The following is a 20,859-nucleotide window of genomic DNA, read 5'->3' as shown; positions in this document are numbered from 1 at the left end:
ACGCAGAAGCAGCGGTGCTGCGCTGCGTCTGTGTAGCGATTAATAGTACCTGCATCGTACGATCGTACGATGCAGGTACTATAGGTCAAATCAAAAGTTGAAAGGGGGGAGTACGGACCGGCCCCGGACAGGCCCCAGACTGGCCCAGGACCGACCGGCCCACCGGGAAAATTCCCGGTGGGTACAATGGCCAGTCCGCCCCTGGTGATGGCAGTTACACATCATTACTATGGTAACAGCGCAAGAAAACCTGTTACATCATCACTGGGGGCAGAGCATAAGTGGTAGGAGGAGTTACTGAGAACTAAAGGATCATGGAACTTGTAGTTTCCAGTGGCGGCCATCTTAGTGATAACTCCACCTACTTTAGAGAGGTCATAAATTTTGTAAATCATAAAATCATATTATTTAAGCTCCGTTTTGTGACTAATGACATTGAGTATTGTTACATTCATTTATTTATATCATCAAGGGTTTTTGTGTCAGAAGTTCATATTCCCGGAATACCCCTTTAAGTACCTGCCTGCGGAACTCTCTAAACTCTATGCCGTGAATTTGACCATATTGCTTAAGGGCGTCTAGGGCTCTAGATTGTCTAAAGGGATTTTCTTATGGGTGAGTTTAGAGTTACCACATTGTGGCCCATCTGGCCATGTTTCTTGACCAGTGTTGCAATGCTAACCTGAAACCCTGGGCCAGTCTGGAGCAGTCCTTCACCCCTCTGCCTTTACAGGTAGGACCGTGGCATGACTCGACCAAAACGACATCTATGAACGTTCACCCCGCGGTTGGGAGAACCTTTAGTTGTCAAATGGAGGAACGTCTCCTGACATTAAATTCACCCAGACTTCTCCCCAGGATGTGAAGATCTTGTCTTCAGACAGTGGAGAAGGGCTGGCTCAGTTTAGAGCTCAGTCGCTGGTGCACATTACGGACTCTCTTCCCCTTGAATATAGAGCCTGTCAACTGAGGCATTACTTTACCCCCTGGTTCTCAATTCTCCAGGAGAAAGCCTTTGAAAGCGCGTGCTCCGCTTCCGGGGATCTTCACCACATTCTATCTTCTGCTTACTCTTAGTTGCAAACTATCCCAGGCGACCCCCAGGTGGGAATCTGATCTGAACATTACCTTGACAGAAAACTAGGATATTTGAACTTTGCCATGGCACATCCTTGGCTTGCCATGGCTCTCGATACCAGAAAGCAGCCTATAAGTTATCGTCTAGATGGTACAGGGTGCCCACCAGATTACATACCATTTTCCTGCAGGTGCTTGAGATGTGGCGAAAGGGGGATACCTTCTTGCACGTGTTTTGGACCTGTTGTCTGCTTTGACCATTCTGTTAGGAGTTATTTCTCAGGAATGCAGAACTTTGATCACACTGAACCCTCCTCCATCACTGTGATATTCCGGCCAGGGTCTAAATTTGCAACTTTTTGATTATCGCTGCAAGATCTTGCATCCCAACCCTTTGGAAGCAATCTTCTCCCCCCCAAATAGCAAATTGGATAGCCATGGTCTGTGAAAAATTCCACAAAACTTGCTTAACTTTTCTATACCTTACTTTCCCATCCTATGCTGTCCTTTACCACATTTATCATACTATTCCCTCCTTGGGAATATTTGGCCCTCTTGGGTCCCTGCGGGGACATGGAGCTTGCTTCATTTTTCCTTAGTATTCATTAAATGGAGGGTGGGCAGAGCATGGCTGTATGTTCTTTATCTTAGATGACTCATTGTTATAATATATGATGAAAGATGTACCATTATTTGTTCTTACCATTGTATACTTTTATACTTGTCTGCCTCTTTTGTCACAATCTCACAAAATGAGGAGAATTATAAAAAAGAAAAACTGTCAATGCAAATCTGCACTGAATGGCGAATCTTTCCTTCAAAGCAAGTTTCTATACAGCAGTTTACCACCACATATGGGGTATTGGCACCGTACCACTCCGTACCCTGTGAAAAAATAGGACATGTCCTATTTTTTCAGGGCATACGGCGCTGTGCGTATCCCTATGGAGAGGGGCGGGGGGTGAGCACACAACGGTCGTGTGAATCTTGCCTAAACATGTCGAGAATCCTATATATAAAATGTTTATATTATAAAAATATTCCTATTGTATTGCTGTATGTTTATGTAAATAGTGGCCATAATAACTTTTTATTTCTACTTCAGTATAGCTTTTCTCTTTCTTAATGCCCTCAGTGTACTGATCAGAATGATACTGATGGACAGATGATGTACTTCCCGAAACAGGAACGAACCTGACGAAGGTGCTAGTTATTTATATATATATACTCGTGTATAAGCCGAGTTTTTCAGCACAAAAAATGTGCTGAAAAACCTAATCTCGGCTTATACACGAGTTAATTAAAAAAAAAACACTCACCCTCCGGCTCCTGGTCCTCGGCGGCAGCTCCCGATCCTCTGCGGCGGCTTCTCTCTTCGATCTTCACGTGCCGGCAGTCGCGTCTATGCGACTTGCCGGCGGGCGCACAATATGATGTAGCGGTGTCGCCGCTGATGACGTCATCAGCGGCGACACCGCCGCATCGCACTGTGCGCCCGCTGGCAAGTCGCATGGACGCGACTGCCGGCACGTGAAGATCGAAGAGAGAAGCCGCCGCCGAGGACCGGGAGCTGCCGCCGAGGACCGGGAGCCGCCACTTCAAATCAAAGGTGAGTATCGTCGGAGGGTGAGTATTAAGTACTAAGTATTATACTGAGGGCAGGCTGTATACTTTTTGGGGCAGGCTGTATACTTTTTGGGGCAGGCTGTATACTTCATGGGGGCAGGCTGTATACTTCATGGGGGCAGGCTGATTGTATACTACTTGGGACAGGCTGTATACTACAGGGGGCTAGCTGGCTGTATACTACACCCTCGGCTTATACTCGAGTCAATAGGTTTTCCCTTTTTTTGTGGTAAAATTAGGGGTCTCGGCTTATACTCGGGTCGGCTTATACTCGAGTATATACGGTACTTACTACAATAAAAAGATTTAATGGTAGAGAATACGCGCTGAGAATGTGGAATCCATTTACTTGCTAATCCAATTCATTTACCTCTACGGGACTGACCGATGGACGCCAACTCCTCGTGGCTCCTGTACTCCACTGGCAGCTCTTCTCAACCATTATAGCCACAGGCTCGATAAACCAAGATAAGGCACATTTGCCCTTGAATACATTTGAGTCTTTGCGCCCTGTGTCTCTCTTCCATCCCTCCATTCAGTGAAATCTGTCCATCTCTGCCTTTGTCTTCCAAGGTTAGAACCACTTATAGTGGCATAGGTCAGGTTTGAAAAAAAATGGGCCGTGTCCGGAAAGTGAAAAATGGCAAAGTCTATTGCATAGCCACGTGGTTAGGAGGAATTGCAGTGCGGCAATCTTCTTTCTGTCCTGACAGATCCAATTGACTCTGCCCTCACTTCCCAGAATGCCCTGTGTTCTTTTATTCAGTAATTCATTAGCAAATCCAGTGAGAGGCTTACAAGTAAATCCAGTGCACAGTGCACATGCAGGATGTATATACTGACTAGCCTGGCAGCTTTCATCAAAAGGAGAAGTATGGAACTTGTAATAAGTGGAATAAATCATAAGTAAAACAGCAACATAAAGTTACATAAAGTGGCATGTAGCGTGAGCACTAATGGTTAATAGCTTCTCTGCACGGTGCATAAAGTGCCGGATACAAGGTAGGGTAGGGGATGAGGTGAAGAGACACAGAACAGAAAGTTCTCTAGAACTGGGAGGTCTTGTACCTCACTATTCTGTGTAGGAGACATCTGTATTCACAGCACTAAACACACTCAGCTCTGCTACATACACAGAGAGTACAGTCACATGATTTCCCCCCCTTCTCTGTGAGCAGGGAGCAGCAGCCCCTCCGCTCTACCACTCTATATATTGTTTACAAATGTATAATTCATAAGAAAAGAAACTTGGATTAGGGAAAGATAATAGGCAAAGTTGTTCGACATCCAAACTGCTTTTGATTTGTGCAAAACAAATGTTACAGCTGTGTCCAAACAAATATTCTGTCATCAATATACAAAGTTTTTAACATTTTGTGTTACATCTTTTGGTAAGTGCACTAAAACAAGTTTTTAAATAGCTTTTATTTTAGGACGTGCATCACATGAAGTGAAACTCGATCGATGTGATTAGAGTGATACAAAATTTATATTGCTGTTTATGTTTTACTACTTTGCCCAAAAAATTTATTAAAAACATAATTTTATTCCCATATTTGGAGAGCTCTACTAAACCATGCAAAATAGTGAGAATTAAAAAAAATAATAGAGTTTAATTGGTATGCATAAAAAAAAAAAACTTACAGCGCCCAGGAACAAACACAGTGCTCATTTAATGGGACAGTTTTAGCCTAATTGCTTCTAATTAGAACCTTTCAGTTTGGAGTACCCCATAGTATACCAAACATGAAGGCAGAACTATACACTGCCACGCCCCCAAATTATCTCCTGCCCTGACAAGGGCAGTCCCACCAACTGTACCCTACAGCCCGCCTCCCCCACCCTGACGTGTTTCTTTCGGACGCTAATGGAGCAAGCAGAGGGCTCACAGGTCCACGCCACAGTGGCTTATGGAAATACCAAGAAATATTATGGAAATTACCAAGTACTGGCAGCCCGGTGATTGGAGTGTAACATGTGTAAGCTGTCTGCCTTATACTCAGGGATAGACGGTCTGCCATGCGATCCCTGTGTGGTCGCTACATATGATTGTACAGGGTATGTACTGTCCCTTTAAATTGGCACTGTTGTGATATAGGGGTTTTACACTGTTTGTTCCCCCAAGGGGGTGTTGGTTCAGTTATTGTCCTCCCCCTTCCCTCAGCCTCTCCCCTGCTCACTCCCTCGCTTACGTCTCATTGGAACTGCCTCCTCCCCGGGCCTAACCGCACGCTGCTGGCAGGGAGCAGTTAATGCAAAATAACTCATTAAAAATCTATGGAATTATTTAGATGCACCACAAGGGGATTTTTTAAAATCAACATGACGTAGGCTACTGGAACCGATCATCAAGTAAAAAAATGACATTCCTGAAAACAGGTTTCCTTTAAGTTTAGTGCTTTGTTTATAGTGAGGTACAGGTGTCTGTCAGATGTGACTCACCTGTGCAGTTCAGGGAACTGTCGACCTAAATTTGATGGCTTTTTGCCATGTGGGCGGCACGGTGGCTGAGTGAGTAGCACTTCTGCCTTGCAGCGATGGGGACCTGGGTTTGAATCCCACCCAGGTCAACATCTGCAAAGAGATTGTATGTTCTCTCCGTGTTTGCGTGGGTTTCCTCCGGTTTCCTCCCACACTCCAAAACATACTGGTAGGTTGTTTAGATCTGGCTGCTTTGTGCAGCGCTGCGTAATCTGTGTGCGCTATATAAATAAAGGAATTATTATTTGATTTAAAAAAAACTTCTTTAACTTTGATGACTAGCTTTTTGTTGTTAGATAATTAGCACTTTTCGATGAAGCCATTTTGGAGTCCTGTCCTGTGTTCTGAAAGCAGGACCGGAAGCTCCGTGGTTATATAGTATTTACTCTGCTGCACTACTGACATTCATAATTATGACCCCATGTTTGAGGTGATAAAATATTTGCTACAGTCTGAACATTAAAGTGTTTTCGCTTCTTATGTTGAGAAAGCGTTGACCTATGATTATAACATTTTCCACATTCGGAACATGAAAATGGTTTCTCCCCTGTGTGGATTAAGTTATGATTCACAAGATCTGACTTCTGGCTAAAGCATTTCCCACACTCTGTACACGAATGCGGCTTCTCCCCCGTGTGAGTCTTCAGATGTTCAACAAGAAAAAATTTCCGTGTAAAACTTTTCCCACATTCAGAACACACATATGGCTTCTCTCCCGTGTGAGTTCTCCGATGCATAATAAGGCCTGATCTCTGGGTAAAACATTTCCCACATTCTAAACAGGAAAACGGCTTCTCCCCAGTGTGGATGACCCGATGAGCAACTACTTCGGACCTCGCGCTAAAACATTTCCCACATTCTTTGCATGCAAATGGCTTCTCCCCCGTGTGAGTTCTCAGATGTTTTAGAAGAAGTGATTTCCTTTTTAAACATTTTCCACATTCAGAGCATGAAAATGGCTGCTCCCCCGTGTGGGATCTCATATGTTCAATCAGATACGATTTCCTCGTTAAGCATTTCCCGCATTCACAACATACATAAGGCTTCACCCCGCTGTGTATTCTCTCGTGTACAGTCAGATCCGTCTTCCAGCGAAATCTTTTCCCGCAGTGCGCACACGCATAGGGCCTCTCGTCCGTGTGAATTCTCTTATGCAGCGATAAAACGGATTTCCTTGTAAAAAATTTCCCACATTCCGAGCATGGATACACGCTCCCCTCCTTCTTTCGCACTCTTTTCTTCCGGACAACCGGTGATCGATCAGATTCTACACGGACGTCTTCCAAGATACTTTGATATTTTCTTTCATGATCTGGACATAAAACATTTTCTATATGATCCTTAGTGCCGTCCTCTACACAAAGCGAGTATCTTAAAAGTTTTCTACATGAAACTTTCTATACAGTGATTACAACATAAGTTAGGGCAGTGATGGCGAACCTTTTAGAGATCGAGTGCCCAAAATGAGACCCAAAACACACGAGCTTTTCCCAAAGTGCCAACACAGCAATTTCGGCAGCAACAAACTTATTGCTACCAGAATCTTTGAGCTCCAATCCGACCCGGTCCAGACCTTCTCACTCTTCGGACAGGACCAAGCAGCACAGGATGGGTCACTTCAAAATAGCAGGGCACTATTTGGACTGCCGGAGACTGCAGGAAGGTGCCAAACTCGGTGCCTGGGAGACAGCCCGTGTGCCCACAGAGAGGCCTCCAAGTGCCATCTCGGGCACCAGTGCCATAGGTTCGCCACCACTGACTTAGGACATCAACGATATCAACACCCAAAGGGCACATGCAGGGTACAACAAAATGGTTGGAACGGTAGAATATCTCACAAGGTACACATCGGATTGTAAAACTAAAGATATTTAAAAGTCTATCCAATGATACCACACTCGGCCCCCTGGGGGGCAACTTAAAAAAAATCCTAATTGGGAACACCCATTTTTTATTGAAGTTTCGGATTCCCCAGAAAAAAAGTATATTGATTTGACCTTGGTCTATTTCAATTTTGGTGATCAATGGTGCCGTAATCAGCAAAAATCGAAATGTGTGCAAAAACGGGGGAAAAGAGGGACCATTTCAGAACCAAAGTCTGGAAATAGAGGTCTGAATTATTTGTCTAAAATTCAAGCACTTAATGTAGCTGTAAAGTCACCGACAAAAAAATAATGTTCCCGCGGCTGGAGAAAGCCTTTGATAACAATTCTAACGCTGCCTGTATCATGCGGCCGGCATCTGCCTGAGATATATCTCGTATATATATATAAAATTAGATTCAGCTAATTCTGATGTGGGTGGGCACTTCCTGGTCGTGACATCAGCTCACCCTACTGAAGCCAGGAGAAGAGAGCATGTTTGTAATTGGCTGATTTGAAGCATGTGATGAGTCACATGCCTGTGACATCACTACAGGTCCTTTGCATCAAACTAAGTACTTTCAAATAATGCAGGACCGCTCATCTGTAACTGGCCGGGCTGAAGCATGTGATGAGTCACATGCTTGTGACATCATGTCAGGCCGTACAGACTATCAACAAGCCTCCTGTTATCTCTATATTGTTTCCCATGGCAACCAGAAAGCATGACAAATGGAGATTTGCCTGAGGGGAAAAGGTAAAACCCCTGCTAGCAGGTAAACACCTGCAGATAGTAAATTAGAGAATTGCTTATTTTTGCTCAGTGCAGAGTTAGGCAAAATGTTTTTAGACTTTACAGTTGCACTTTCAAAGCTTTGTAGGCAACGACGAAGATCCCCATCATCAGAAGGGAAGAGACTATAGTTAAGCATCGCTCCGATGTGTGTGAGACGGGGGACTTACGCTGCTTGTGGTTTCTACATACAAAAAATTTTATTCCCCCACCTCACGCACAGGAAAATGAAAACACACGGCCGACTTTATCACTGGATAAATATTCATTAAATATTTGTCAAATTGTTTTGGGGTTTTTAGCCATTTTTTAGCCATTTTAAGATTTTAAAGTTGCCCAGCCCCACTCCCAGAGGGTGAGAGTAGGGCGGCAAGTTTGGTATCATTGGATAGATTGTTTTTTTTTTGTGTATTTTGCAAGATATTCCACCATCCCAACCATTTTGTTACACCCTGTACAAGAACAGGGCCACCACCTAAGTGTCTGATTTGGGGTCATTAGCATGAACATCCCCTGTAACAGTCAATACAGCGTAAGATCTGAAGCACAAATGATCTGCATTGGTTTGCAGAGACCTGCGAATATTCAGACAATAAATCCACTGTGTGTGAACATATCCTAATAGGGAATAACGGGAGGACCTTTTTATAGTTCAAAAAAATATGTAAATGAGGAGATTCTTTAAAGGGGACCTACCACCACGAATCTACCTATAAAGGTAGATGGGGTGGTAGGTGGATCAATAGGACTTGAGGATAGCTCTTTTAATTGCTAATCCTCACGTCCCCGGACTGTTTCGTGAACTTATATTAAAGGTTTATGCTAATTTTGTTATGAGGCTACTGGGGTGTGGAGTAGCCGCAGCTGTGGCTACACGGCGCGGCTACTCCACGCCCCAGTAGCCACTTTACCCCTCCTACCCACAATCTTCGGCGCGCAGCTCCTTGCAGCTGCGCGCCCTCGTCCGGCGATCCTGCCGTCTGCGCAGAACAGCAGGCCCGCGCCTGTGCGGTCACTGCTCCAAAACTGGCGCGGGCCTGCTGTTCTGCGCAGATGGCAGGATCGCTGGACGAGGGCGCGCAGCTGCAAGGAGCTGCGCGCCGAAGATTGTGGGTAAAAGGTCTATCCTCACGTCCTATTGATCCACCTACCACCCGATCTACCTTTATAGGTAGATTCGTGGTGGTAGGTCCCCTCAAAGGTTCCGTTCACATGTGGCGTTTACATCGTGTTTTACAAAATGTTAGTGTTTTGTTAACATATCTGTTAACAGCAGTGTCATTGCGCACATTTTCTTTCCTCAGCTGTTATATCGCATTGTAACACATGATGGAAATGCCACATTTCAGTATTTTAGGGCAATCACTCACCAGTGCCGCCATCTATGAGGCTTTCCTCCCCCTGCGCTCCTGCACAGGTCCTTTCATCTTCCGTCATGTGTTCAACTTTCACATCACTCAGATCTGTAACCTAATTCACCACAAATTGAACAAATTGATTTACAATTAAGATGACAAGAAAAAATCTAAAAAGGTGCAAGGCAAACAAACAATTCAATTATAGAATATCTAAATTATGTAGAAGCGATGCTTCAATCTCAGATTTTTTTTGTATATTTATGTAACATCTCTAGAAGATAGCGGTTCTACCCTTAGGCTGGGGGGACATGTGGCGTTTTGAACCCGTTTTTTTGGCCGTTTTTAAGCAGACCGTTAAAAAACTGCATGCGTTTTTGACCGGTTTTACCAATTATCTTAATTAAAACAGGTAAAAAACGCATGCGTTTTTTAACGGACTGTTTAAAGATGGCCCAAAAACGGGTTCGACACGCCACGTGTGCCGCCGGCCTTAAAGTGCGGTCACACATTGCGCTGAGAATGAGATTGGTAACCAGCACCAGGTGTCTTGTATTGTTAAAATACACCACACCGGGTGCTGGTTACCAATCCCATGCTTTTCCATCTAAACACATATGCAATCGGGCTGTGGCGCGCCCACGTACACTTTGATTTAATTTCTAAACAGAGGCGATTTGAACCGATTTTTGGTCCGTTTTTAAGCAGTCCGTCCAAAAACACATGCGTTTTTGGCCAGTTTTAACTAAGATAATTGGTAAAGCCCGTCAAAAAATGCATGCGTTTTTTTGACCGGCTGCTTAAAAACGGGACCAAAATGCGTTCAAAACTCCATGTGTGGCATCACATTTTTGGATTGTTTCAAAGCATGGGTTTTTAGTCCGTTTTAAAAACGCATGCGCACGTTTTCCATGTGTTTGGCTGGTTTTTATCTGTTTCACAGCTGCCTACACTTCTAGAAATGGAGATAAACAGGTTCAAAGCAGCCAAACGCAGGGTTAACATTAAAAAAAAAAAAAAAATCGTGTCCTAACAGACTGAAAACGCATGCTTTAAATTGGTCCAAAATCGTGTCGTGTGGCATCACCCTTACATCTGAATGGGAGCCTAGGGGTTCTCCAATCATTCTCTGTCTGCATGGAGTGACCAGCAGCCGGCTCATCAAGCAGGACTGGAGCCGTATCAGATATCTTATACATTTCTGATAAATTGTAATACCAGGTCATTCTTACTACCTGATGATCTTGTGAGGAATTGGGAGTTCCCTCTGGACAATAGTTGGCGCACAAAGGACTCGGACTCGGCTCAGGTGTTTCCTCCTTAATGGATTCATCTGTTAAAGACACATCGGGGGAAATGTATCAATCCGTCCAAACCAGAAAACTGGAGTCACCACATTTATGGAGGGTTTTCCAACTTTTTGGAAAAAAGGGGTTTATATTGTAACTTGGGTGCGTGGCCGGACAGAAAATATCCGGTGCACCAGAAAATTCTATTTTGTACATAGCAAACTAGACCAACTAAGGGCGATGCCACATGCTTTTTTTGACCGGTTTTAATTAAGATAATTGGTAAAACCTGTCAAAACTGCCTGCGTTTTTTAACCACCTGCTTACAAAACGGACCAAAAACAGGTTCAAAACGCCACATGTGACATCACCCTAATAGGAGGTGCAGGACTCTCCAGGCTCAGTTCACGCTACCAACCCCATTCCTTACCTCCATAAAAAAAAAGTTAAAAAAAATTGAGGTTTAATGTAGCAATTAAAATTCCTGTTCATCCAATGGTCATCCATTATGTTCTGTTATACAGGCAGTCCCCTACTTAAGGACACCCGACTTAGAGACAACCCCTAGTTACAGACGGCCCCCTCTGCCCCCTGTGACCTCTCTGGATGTTACTATAGTCCCAGACTGCAATGATCAGCTGTAAGGTGTCTGTAATGAAGCTTTATGGATAATCCTTGGCCCCATTACAGCAAAAAAAAAAAAAAATGGAAGTCCAATTTTCACTGGGGCAAAAAATGTTTTTGTCTGGAACTATAGAGATATAGATTTATACAAATTCAACTTAAGAACAAACCTATGGAACCTATCTTGTATGTATCTGTACATCCATTTTTTTGGGAACAGAGAAAAAAAGCACTGCAGTTAAGAGAGCCACCAGCTGACTGAGGGGAGCCGGCTCCCGTCGTAGACAAACAAGAGTCGGCTCTTAGAACTAGCTTGTTTGTGAACGTCACACAAAGGAGACAATCCAGCCTAGTTAACCATTAGGTCCAGGGCTGTAAAATGTTCCTACAATTAAGGATTACTGCAGTAGAAGCAAGCCGATAGACAGACCTGCCAGCCATAGAAGCAGCTGTTGCCAGCCTGTAATCTGAAACTGTTTTCCATTAAACTATACGTTTTCCCCATATTACTCCAGTGCCTCCAGTGTGCACCCCTGGCCTGCCGCCAACATCTAGAGCCTCCCTTGATGGCAGAAGGGATTGACCACCGTTATAGACAAGGAATGCCCCAGGAGGACCATCTGACATGCTACAGCCTCCCCCTCGTTTGCAGGCCTAGGACGGTTGAGGCCTAGTTTAGGACTAAGCCACCGTGACACCGGCCACAAGGCCACTATCAAGCCAGAACCCCAAGTCCAACCCAGGAGTGAACCTGAAGTTTCAGCTGTCTGCAGCGAGCCCCCTTACACTCTATCCAGTATATCAGGTTATTGTTTTTAGTATGTGGGTTCTCCATGCAGTGTTTCACCACCATACTGACATCTGGTATCAAGAAACACAATTTTTAAGTGTCAAGGTCTAAGCTGACTGCCCCCCTGATGCTGCCCTCCATTATGCTGCAGATGGTGTTGCCTGAGTCAAGAGGCTCAACTCGCCTCATGGCTGCTGCATCCCTGGTCCTACCATCTAATTGCCGCCATCCACTGTCAGTCTCTGATGGGGCAAGTTGCACATGGAGATTTTGACCATTTAGGAGCAGGTATGTAGTCCTATTCACAGGATATTCACAAATATTGACCTAGGACCTATAGAAAAAAAAAAGTTTGCATACAAAGGACATATAAAGACTCTTCTTACCTGTATATATTATAGTGTTATGACTTTCTATTACAATATCCTCATATACATCCTTGTGCTCTTCTATGTAGTCCCACTCCTCCAGGGAGAAATAGATGGAGACATCCTGACACCGTATAGGAACCTGACAACCACAATGACACAGTGTAAACTGCAGTGTAAATTTCACTGCTTTCATTTCAAAGCAATTTACATAGGACAACACCATTCACAGTGATGGCTGGTTTTTTTCTATTGGTTATCATTATGTAAAGGGAAACTGTCCGCATGATCCAACTACTACTCTTAAGGTAAACCTAGCTGATAGATCAAATCCTGTCATTTCTACTTGTCTTATTTTCCTAAAATGTACTGTAATAGAAACAATGAACTCAAGATGGCGCCGAGATCTTAGGCCGCACCTAAAATTTAGAGGCTGAAGGAATGCGGGCGTGACGTCAACGTGCGGCAGCAGGGAAACTCTCCAATCAAGAAGATGTCTGATATTGTTATGCTTTATACATTTTCCTACTTTTCGACTTGTGGACCCAAATAAACTTGCGCAGTGCTGATTTTTGCCCAGGGCAAGTCTTGCATCAGCAGTTGTCGGACTCATTTCCTTATGACCGTGCATTTAACTGTTTTGGAACACAACAATTGACACACTATAAAGAGGATATCTTAAATCCTACCCTAACACTAGAACTAATATGTATAAGATAGCATGTATAACCGAAGGACATATCTATGTGTGTGTGTGCATTATATATATATATGTGTGTATGTGTGTAGTGTATATATGTATTTTCAAGTATAATGTGCGGGGAGAGGATATCTGCAAGGGTTTTGGTATATGAGGGTCCAATATAGTTTGCACCAGGGCCCATTGGAGTTTTATGACTATGAACAGAAGGGTGGCTGCACAGGCAGGGGCGTAACTTTAGGGTGTGCAGAGGTTTAGGGGGCCCTTATGAGAAGACTACTACTATAAACCATACATAATAGTCGAGGGCCTGGCACCGACTTTGCACTGGGGCCCAACAGCTTCTAGTTACGCCACTGTGCACAGGTGCACTGCTCCCAACACAAAGCTGTGGAAAATGCATCATTTAGTAAAGTACACAGTTTAGGCTATTTTTAGTATTCCCATGGATTTAAAAAGAGATTGCACCTTCATTCTATCCAGCAGTATCAGGGAAACCATAGACCATGCAGAGTCCGACAACCCTGCTGGGGATAAAAATCCTTACATCATAGAAATATTTGATGCAAGGAGTCCCTGCTTCTTCACTAAACAGCAGTGATAAACATGATTTTAAGCTGCAGTTTACTGGGGACCAAGCATCTTTTTGCATCATATATCGCTATGATGTAAGTGTCACGGGGGCTCCTGCGACCCATGTTCCCCCTCCAGCCAGCAGCAGCCTCACTTACCTAGCCGCGCTCCAGTGACGATCTCCTCGCTGTCTAAAATTTAAAGGGAAAGCGCACCGCTAATTGGCGCTGGCCACCTGACAACCTATAAATGGTCAGCCTCTTCCTGTGACTACTGATCTTTGTGCTCTATGCCCGAGAGAAAGCTTTGTTCCATGCCCTTTGCAAGATTTCCTGTTGTGACCTCAATTCTGTTCCTGACTTCGATCCCGTGCTGCCTGTCCTGACCTTCCGCTACGTCCCTGACTGTGATCCTGTGCTGCCTGTCCTGACCTTCCTCTACGTCCCCGACTCTGATCCTGTGCTGCCTGTCCTGACCTTCCTCTACGTCCCCGTCTCTGACCCTGTGCTGCCTGTCCTGACCTTCCTCTACGTCCCCGACTCTGATCCTGTGCTGCCTGTCCTGACCTTCCGCTACGTCCCTGACTCTGATCCTGTGCTGCCTGTCCTGACCTTCCTCTACGTTCCCCAACTCTGATCCTGTGCTGCCTGTCCTGACCTTCCGCTACGTCCCCGACTCTGATCCTGTGCTGCCTGTCCTGACCTTCCGCTACGTCCCTGACTCTGATCCTGTGCTGCCTGTCCTGAGCTTCCGCTATGTCCCCGACTGTGATCCTGTGCTGCCTGTCCTGACCTTCCTCTACGTCCCCGACTCTGATCCTGTGCTGCCTGTCCTGACCTTCCTCTACGTCCCCAACTCTGATCCTGTGCTGCCTGTCCTGTCCTTCCTCTACGTCCCTGACTCTGATCCTGTGCTTCCTGTCCTGTCCTTCCTCTACGTCCCCGACTCTGATCCTGTGCTGTCTGTCCTGAGCTTCTGCCTGTCCTCGACCACGATTCTGCCTCACGACTTTGTTCCTTGTCTTGAGCACCAAAGGGGACCAAGTTGCAACTGTGGAGCGGCCTCATGGTGCCACGCTGCAACAAGTCCAACCTGCTTTGTGATGGGCTCTGGTGAAAACCAGGTGCCACTAAGACTCCACTCCTAGCTAACGTCATCATCTGCGGTGGTCCAGTGGGTCCACTACCCCTGGTGCCTGACTATGCTGCACTATGGTGTGAGCTCTGCATGGCCTTCACACTGAAAACACCAGTGTGGTACTGCCCTTATCCTGTGGAAATGTTAAATACCCCCCCCCCCCCAAAAAAAAAAACCCAACAAGCTTCATATAATTCATTGGCTTCACATACAAAGCAGCAATAATGATCTCCCTCCCGGCACCCCTCACCTCTCCAGTCAGCAGCTCGGTGATCTTGTTGGTGACCTCCAGGATCTCCTGATGGCGGTTCCCCTCGTGTATCAGGGAGTGCGGAGGAGACGTCCTAATAAGATCCCGGATCCTGCTCCACCCTGCCCCCTCCTCAGGGATCCTCTTCACTACTATGTAGTCCTGTGCATGGAGAGAGACATTGATGTCATGTTATACATCATAATGTGACACGATATCCAGAACTGCTCCCCTCTAGATGAGCCAGAAATATGTTCGGTTTAGGTGGTGGAACCCGAACTTAAGCTCATCTCTACTCACCTCTCCAGTTAGCAGGTAGATGATCTCTAAGGTGTAGTTCAGTATCTTGTGAGCCGTCCGTTTTCTCTCCTTTGGCATCTTTTATATGTCAGTCAGAGAAAAAAACCTAAAAGGTCAATAAATAGTTTAGTAAAAGTTGTAAAAGTTTACACTACACCCTACAATTACGGCCTCTTTCTAATCATGTGCAGTGAAATGAGCCACCTAACAATCCCCTACAGCCCCAGTATCTAATGTCCCCCACAGCCCCCAGCATATAATGTCCCCCACAGCCCCCAGCATATAATGTCCCCCACAGCCCCCAGCATATAATGTCCCCCACAGCCCCCAGTATCTAATGTCCCCCAACAGCCCCCAGCATATAATGTCCCCCACAGCCCCCAGTATATAATGTCCCCCACAGCCCCCAGTATCTAATATCCCCCACAGCCCCCAGTATCTAATATCCCCCACAACCCCCAGTATCTAATGTCCCCCAACAGCCCCCAGTATATAATGTCCCCCACAGCCCCCAGTATCTAATATCCCCCACAGCCCCCAGTATCTAATGTCCCCCACAACCCCCAGTATCTAATGTCCCCCAACAGCCCCCAGTATCTAATATCCCCCACAGCCCCCAGCATATAATGTCCCCCACAGCCCCCAGCATATAATGTCCCCCACAGCCCCCAGCATATAATGTCCCCCACAGCCCCCAGCATATAATGTCCCCCACAGCCCCCAGTATATAATGTCCCCCACAGCCCCCAGTATATAATGTCCCCCACAGCCCCCAGTGTATAATGTCCCCCACAGCCCCCAGTGTATAATGTCCCCCACAGCCCCCAGTATCTAATGTCCCCCACAGCCCCCAGTATCTAATGTCCCCCAACAGCCCCCAGTATCTAATGTCCCCCACAGCACCCAGTATATAATGTCCCCCAACAGTCCCCAGTATCTAATGTCCCCCACATCCCCCAGTATCTAATGTCCACCAACAGCCCCCATTATATAAAGTCCCCCACAGCCCCCAGTATATAAAGTCCCCCACAGCCCCCAGTATATAAAGTCCCCCACAGCCCCCAGTATCTAATGTCCCCCACAGCCCCCAGTATCTAATGTCCCCCACAGCCCCCAGTATATAATGTCCCCCACAACCCCTACTATATAATGTCCCCAACAGCCCCCAGTATATAATGTCCCCCGACAGTCCCCAGTATCTAATGTCCCCCAACAGCCCCCAGTATCTAATGTCCCCCACAACCCCCACTATATAATGTCCCCCACAGCCCCCAGTATATAAAGTCCCCCACAGCCCCCAGTATCTAATGTCCCCCAACAGCCCCCAGTATCTAATGTCCCCCACAACCCCCACTATATAATGTCCCCCACAGCCCCCAGTATCTAATGTCCCCCAACAGCCCCCAGCATATAATGTCCCCCAACAGCCCCCAGTATCTAATGTCCCCCACAGCCCCCAGTATCTAATGTCCCCCACAGCCCCCAGTATCTAATGTCCCCCAACAGCCCCCAGTATATAAAGTCCCCCAACAGTCCCCATTATATAATGTCCCTCAAAGCCCCCAGTATATAATGTCCCCCACAGCCCCCAGTATCTAATGTCCCCCAACAGCCCCCAGTATATAAAGTCCCCCACAGCCCCAGTATATAATGTCCCCCACAGCCCCCAGTATCTAATGTCCCCCAACAGCCCCCAGTATATAAAGTCCCCCAACAGTCCCCATTATATAATGTCCCTCAAAGCCCCCAGTATATAATGTCCCCCACAGCCCCCAGTATCTAATGTCCCCCAACAGCCCCCAGTATATAAAGTCCCCCACAGCCCCCAGTATATAAAGTCCCTCAAAGCCCCCAGTATATAATGTCCCCCAACAGTCCCCATTATATAATGTCCCTCACAACCCCCAGTATATAATGTCCCCCACAGCCCCCACATGGGATAGGGCCTAACTTGCTGATCAGCAGGGGGTCTCAGTGCTGAGACCCCCACAGATCTCGAAAACACTCCATCAGAGTAATGGAGCAGACGGCCCACCTGACCGTTCTGCTCCAATAATCTCTATGAGCACCGGCTCAATAATTTCCTTCAGCTTCATAGAGATTAATGGAGCAGAACGGTCATTCACGTCCGTCTGCTCCAATAGTCTGACGGAGCGACGAGGGGTCCGATGGACAATCCGTTTTCGTGATCTGTGGGGGTCACAGCACTGAGACCCCCACTGATCAGAAAGTTAGGCCCCTTTCAATGGGTAGGGCTCAACTTGTTGTCGCGGGAAAACCCCTTTTAAACTTGATCAATATAAAAATGCAGCCCTAGGTCCAATAAAAGTTCACCTCTGGCCTAAATCCTTAGATCAGGAATAGAATAGACGGACACATCGGACACTTCATAATGTTATCCTATGAAGAAATATTCAGTCCTTACAGCATTGTAACTCCGATTACAGGCAATAGACTCAATCCTAGTGGTGCATGAACATGGGGGGGTCTGTAAAACAAATAATGGGTGGTGGTCACATTTCAAGAACTGCATCCTGGTCCATGGGAAGCAACAGAGTCATAAATAATTTAAGCAGTCCCTTCTTTATCACAAAGAAACACAGGGGCACATTTACTTACCCGTCCCGTCGTGATCCCCGAGGTGCGTTGTCCGCCGAGGATTCGGAGCTGACGCAATTCACTGAGATCGTGCACCCAATTTCGTGCATGTGTCGCTTCCCCGCTCAGGTCCCCGGAGTTCACCTTCTTCTTCCTGGTGCATGTAAGTGCATTGTCCGTGTATAATGCACTGTGCGGGGAGTCACTAAGATCCTGCACCCGATATCCTGCATGTGTCACTTCTCGCTCAGGTCCCAGGAGTTCACCTTCTTCTTCCTGGTGCATGTAAGTGCATTGTCCGTGTATAATGCGCTGTGCAGGGAGTCGCTAAGATCGTGCGCCCGATATCCTGCATGTGTCGCTTCCCCGCTCAGGTCCCCGGAGTTCACCTTCTTCTTCTGGGTGCATGTAAGTGCATTGTCCATGTATAATGCGCTGTGCGGGGAGTCACTAAGATTGTACACCTGATATCCTGCATGTGTCGCTTCCCCGCTCAGGTCCCTGGAGTTCACCTTCTTCTTCCTGGTGCATGTAAGTGCATTGTCCGTGTATAATGCTCTGTGCGGGGAGTCACTAAGATCGTGCGCCCGATATCCTGCATGTGTCGCCTCCCCGCTCAGGTCCCCGGAGTTCACCTTCTTCTTCCTGGTGCATGTAAGTGCATTGTCCGTGTATAATGCGATGTGCGGGGAGTCACTAAGATCCTGCGCCCGATATCCTGCATGTGTCGCTTCCCCGCTCAGGTCCCTAGAGTTCACCTTCTTCTTCCTGGTGCATGTAAGTGCATTGTCCGTGTATAATGCGCTGTGCGGGGAGTCACTAAGATTGTGCTTCCGATATCCTGCATGTGTCACTTCCCTGCTCAGGTCCCCGGAGTTCACCTTCTTCTTCCTAGTGCATGTAAGTGCATTGTCTGTGTATAATGCGCTGTGCGGGGAGTCACTAAGATCGTGCGCCCGATATCCTGCATGTGCCGCTTCCCCGCTCAGGTCCCTGGAGTTCACCTTCTTCTTCCTGGGGCATGTAAGTGCATTGTCCGTGTATAATGCGCTGTGCGGGGAGTCACTAAGATCGTGCGCCCGATATCCTGCATGTGTCGCTTCCCCGCTCAGGTCCCCGGAGTTCACCTTCTTCTTCCTGGTACATGTAAGTGCATTGTCCGTGTATAATGCGCTGTGCGGGGAGTCACTAAGATCCTGCGCCCGATATCCTGCATGTGTCGCTTCCCCGCTCAGGTCCCCGGAGTTCACCTTCTTCTTCCTGGTGCATGTAAGTGCATTGTCTTGCGACACAATTTTGAATGTTAAATCCCGTGCTCAGTCCAAATCAGTCGAGTTGTCCGATGGCCACGCCCCCTGATTTGTGTCGCATGAAAGGCGGCGCGAATGTGTTAAAATCCGATTGCATGCGCCAAAACCCCCAGTTAAATGCGGCGCAAAACGGAAAAAGTCGGGAAACCCAACGAAAATGCGGTCCGCAGACACTAAGTAAATGTGTCCGAGTAAGTGTTTGGTCCGTGAAATGGGGCCACCATGTATGTTTTAGGGACTAAATATTTGTTTGCAATTCTGCCCTTACAGAGATTAGACCTTTACAGTCAACTGGAGTTTTAAAGGTGATGCACTGCAGATTGCAGGGAAGTAATATGCAAATATGTTTTCCAGGGTGGGATAAGGATAATTGTGGAGGTCATTTATCTGAAGTTGGGAACTTGCAACTTTTACAACTTTTTCCCTACAAATCAAATGCTTAAAGGAAACATGTCACCAAATTTTCACTAATAAACCTAATAACAAGTTAAAATAGCACTATATTAACTTGTGCTCACACTGTACTTAACTAAAAAAAAAATGCATAGCTTCTATTCCCAGAAAATTAAGTTTGTAAGACTACCTGGCTGAAGTAGGCTTATTACTGCATCCGGTGACAGGTTCCCTTTAAAGGAAATCTCCCATTAAAACCCATCATTATTTCTGGTTATTTGTGTTATTCCTGGCTTCCTTCAATCTAAAATAAACTTTTACTATTATTTTTATTATTATGTTACTCAATGCTGCAGCTTCACAGACTTTTACACAGTCCCTTCTCTCTAAGCACTACTCCCTCCTCCTGCCTAATGTCACAGCAGCAGAGGAGGAAGTTTCATCACAAAGCAGGAGGGGGAATTGCTCATGCACAGTGTAACAGCCTGTGAAGCTGTAGCATGGAGGGGCTCTGGTAACACTCATTAGTATGTTAGAAGGAAAGAGGCTATGGACAACACATGTATGAAACTACAGAAAAATTATGCCATGCACTGAAAATACAAACCTCAAATATTTGTTAATTTATCAACTAAAAATAGATGTCAAAGTTCCAAAGGCAAGATTTTTTTTAAAGGTTTTATTTATGCATTTAGAAAATAAAGAACTTTACAAACGAACAAGCAGTGATTAATTGTACAGAGATCCCCAACCGCCTTGACCAAATTTTCCCACACATTTCCGACTTTCATAAAAGGATTTGGAAAAGGATGGACGTGGCTATTGTCTAGGTTCAGCGTTGGTTTTTCAGAAGAGTAAAAATCTAAAAAATATTTTGTCATAGTGGTCCCCAATGACACCCAACAAACATACCTGAGAGCCAGTCACAGCAAAGAGCTAAGAGAACCCCAGACCAAAAACCAGACACCCTTGGACAATCCGAAACACAATGGAGAAATGTTCCCACAACGGAAACATAAATCCGATAGAGATGCAAAATATATACCATGCAAAACTGCAATTGAATTAGGAAGTCTCTGGCACTAACCACTGAGTCACACAAAGTACGTCCCCACTTCTTTCCAGTCCTCCATACACCACTTGCTGCAGGACTGGAGGACGTAGACTGGAGCAATGTATAGTCCGGCGAAAGTATGTTGTCCCTGTCTGATGTTGCGGTTTGGGGTCCGGAGGAGTGTACGTCATGCTGTACAAGTGCAATGTAACTCCCTGACTCTCCAAGCTTCAGGGGCTCTTCAGGGCTTGGGAAGGGCCAGAGCCCAGAGGAGCCCCT

General features: G+C 46.1%; 2 protein-coding genes across 5 annotated transcripts in view; both read right to left on the bottom strand.

Annotated features, from left to right (window-relative positions):
* LOC140106026 (uncharacterized) overlaps nt 1-20,859 on the bottom strand; it is a 582,332-nt gene that overhangs the window by 71,886 nt on the left and 489,587 nt on the right. The window lies entirely within an intron of this gene.
* The window catches only part of LOC140106415 (uncharacterized), a 33,711-nt gene continuing 16,870 nt past the window's right edge, over nt 4,019-20,859 (bottom strand). The window contains exons 9-14 of the mRNA XM_072130854.1: nt 15,226-15,303; nt 14,926-15,087; nt 12,284-12,407; nt 10,430-10,527; nt 9,210-9,309; nt 4,019-6,496 (exon numbers count right to left, since the gene is read on the bottom strand). Coding sequence (XP_071986955.1) covers nt 5,580-6,496; nt 9,210-9,309; nt 10,430-10,527; nt 12,284-12,407; nt 14,926-15,087; nt 15,226-15,303 — 1,479 coding nt within the window. The 3' untranslated portion in view covers nt 4,019-5,579. The remainder of the gene's footprint in view (nt 6,497-9,209; nt 9,310-10,429; nt 10,528-12,283; nt 12,408-14,925; nt 15,088-15,225; nt 15,304-20,859) is intronic.

Source organism: Engystomops pustulosus, chromosome 11 (genome assembly GCF_040894005.1).
Source record: "Engystomops pustulosus chromosome 11, aEngPut4.maternal, whole genome shotgun sequence".
Lineage (NCBI taxonomy): Eukaryota > Metazoa > Chordata > Amphibia > Anura > Leptodactylidae > Engystomops > Engystomops pustulosus.
Note: the sequence above shows the minus strand (reverse complement) of the source record. Positions and strands in the feature narration are given on the sequence as shown.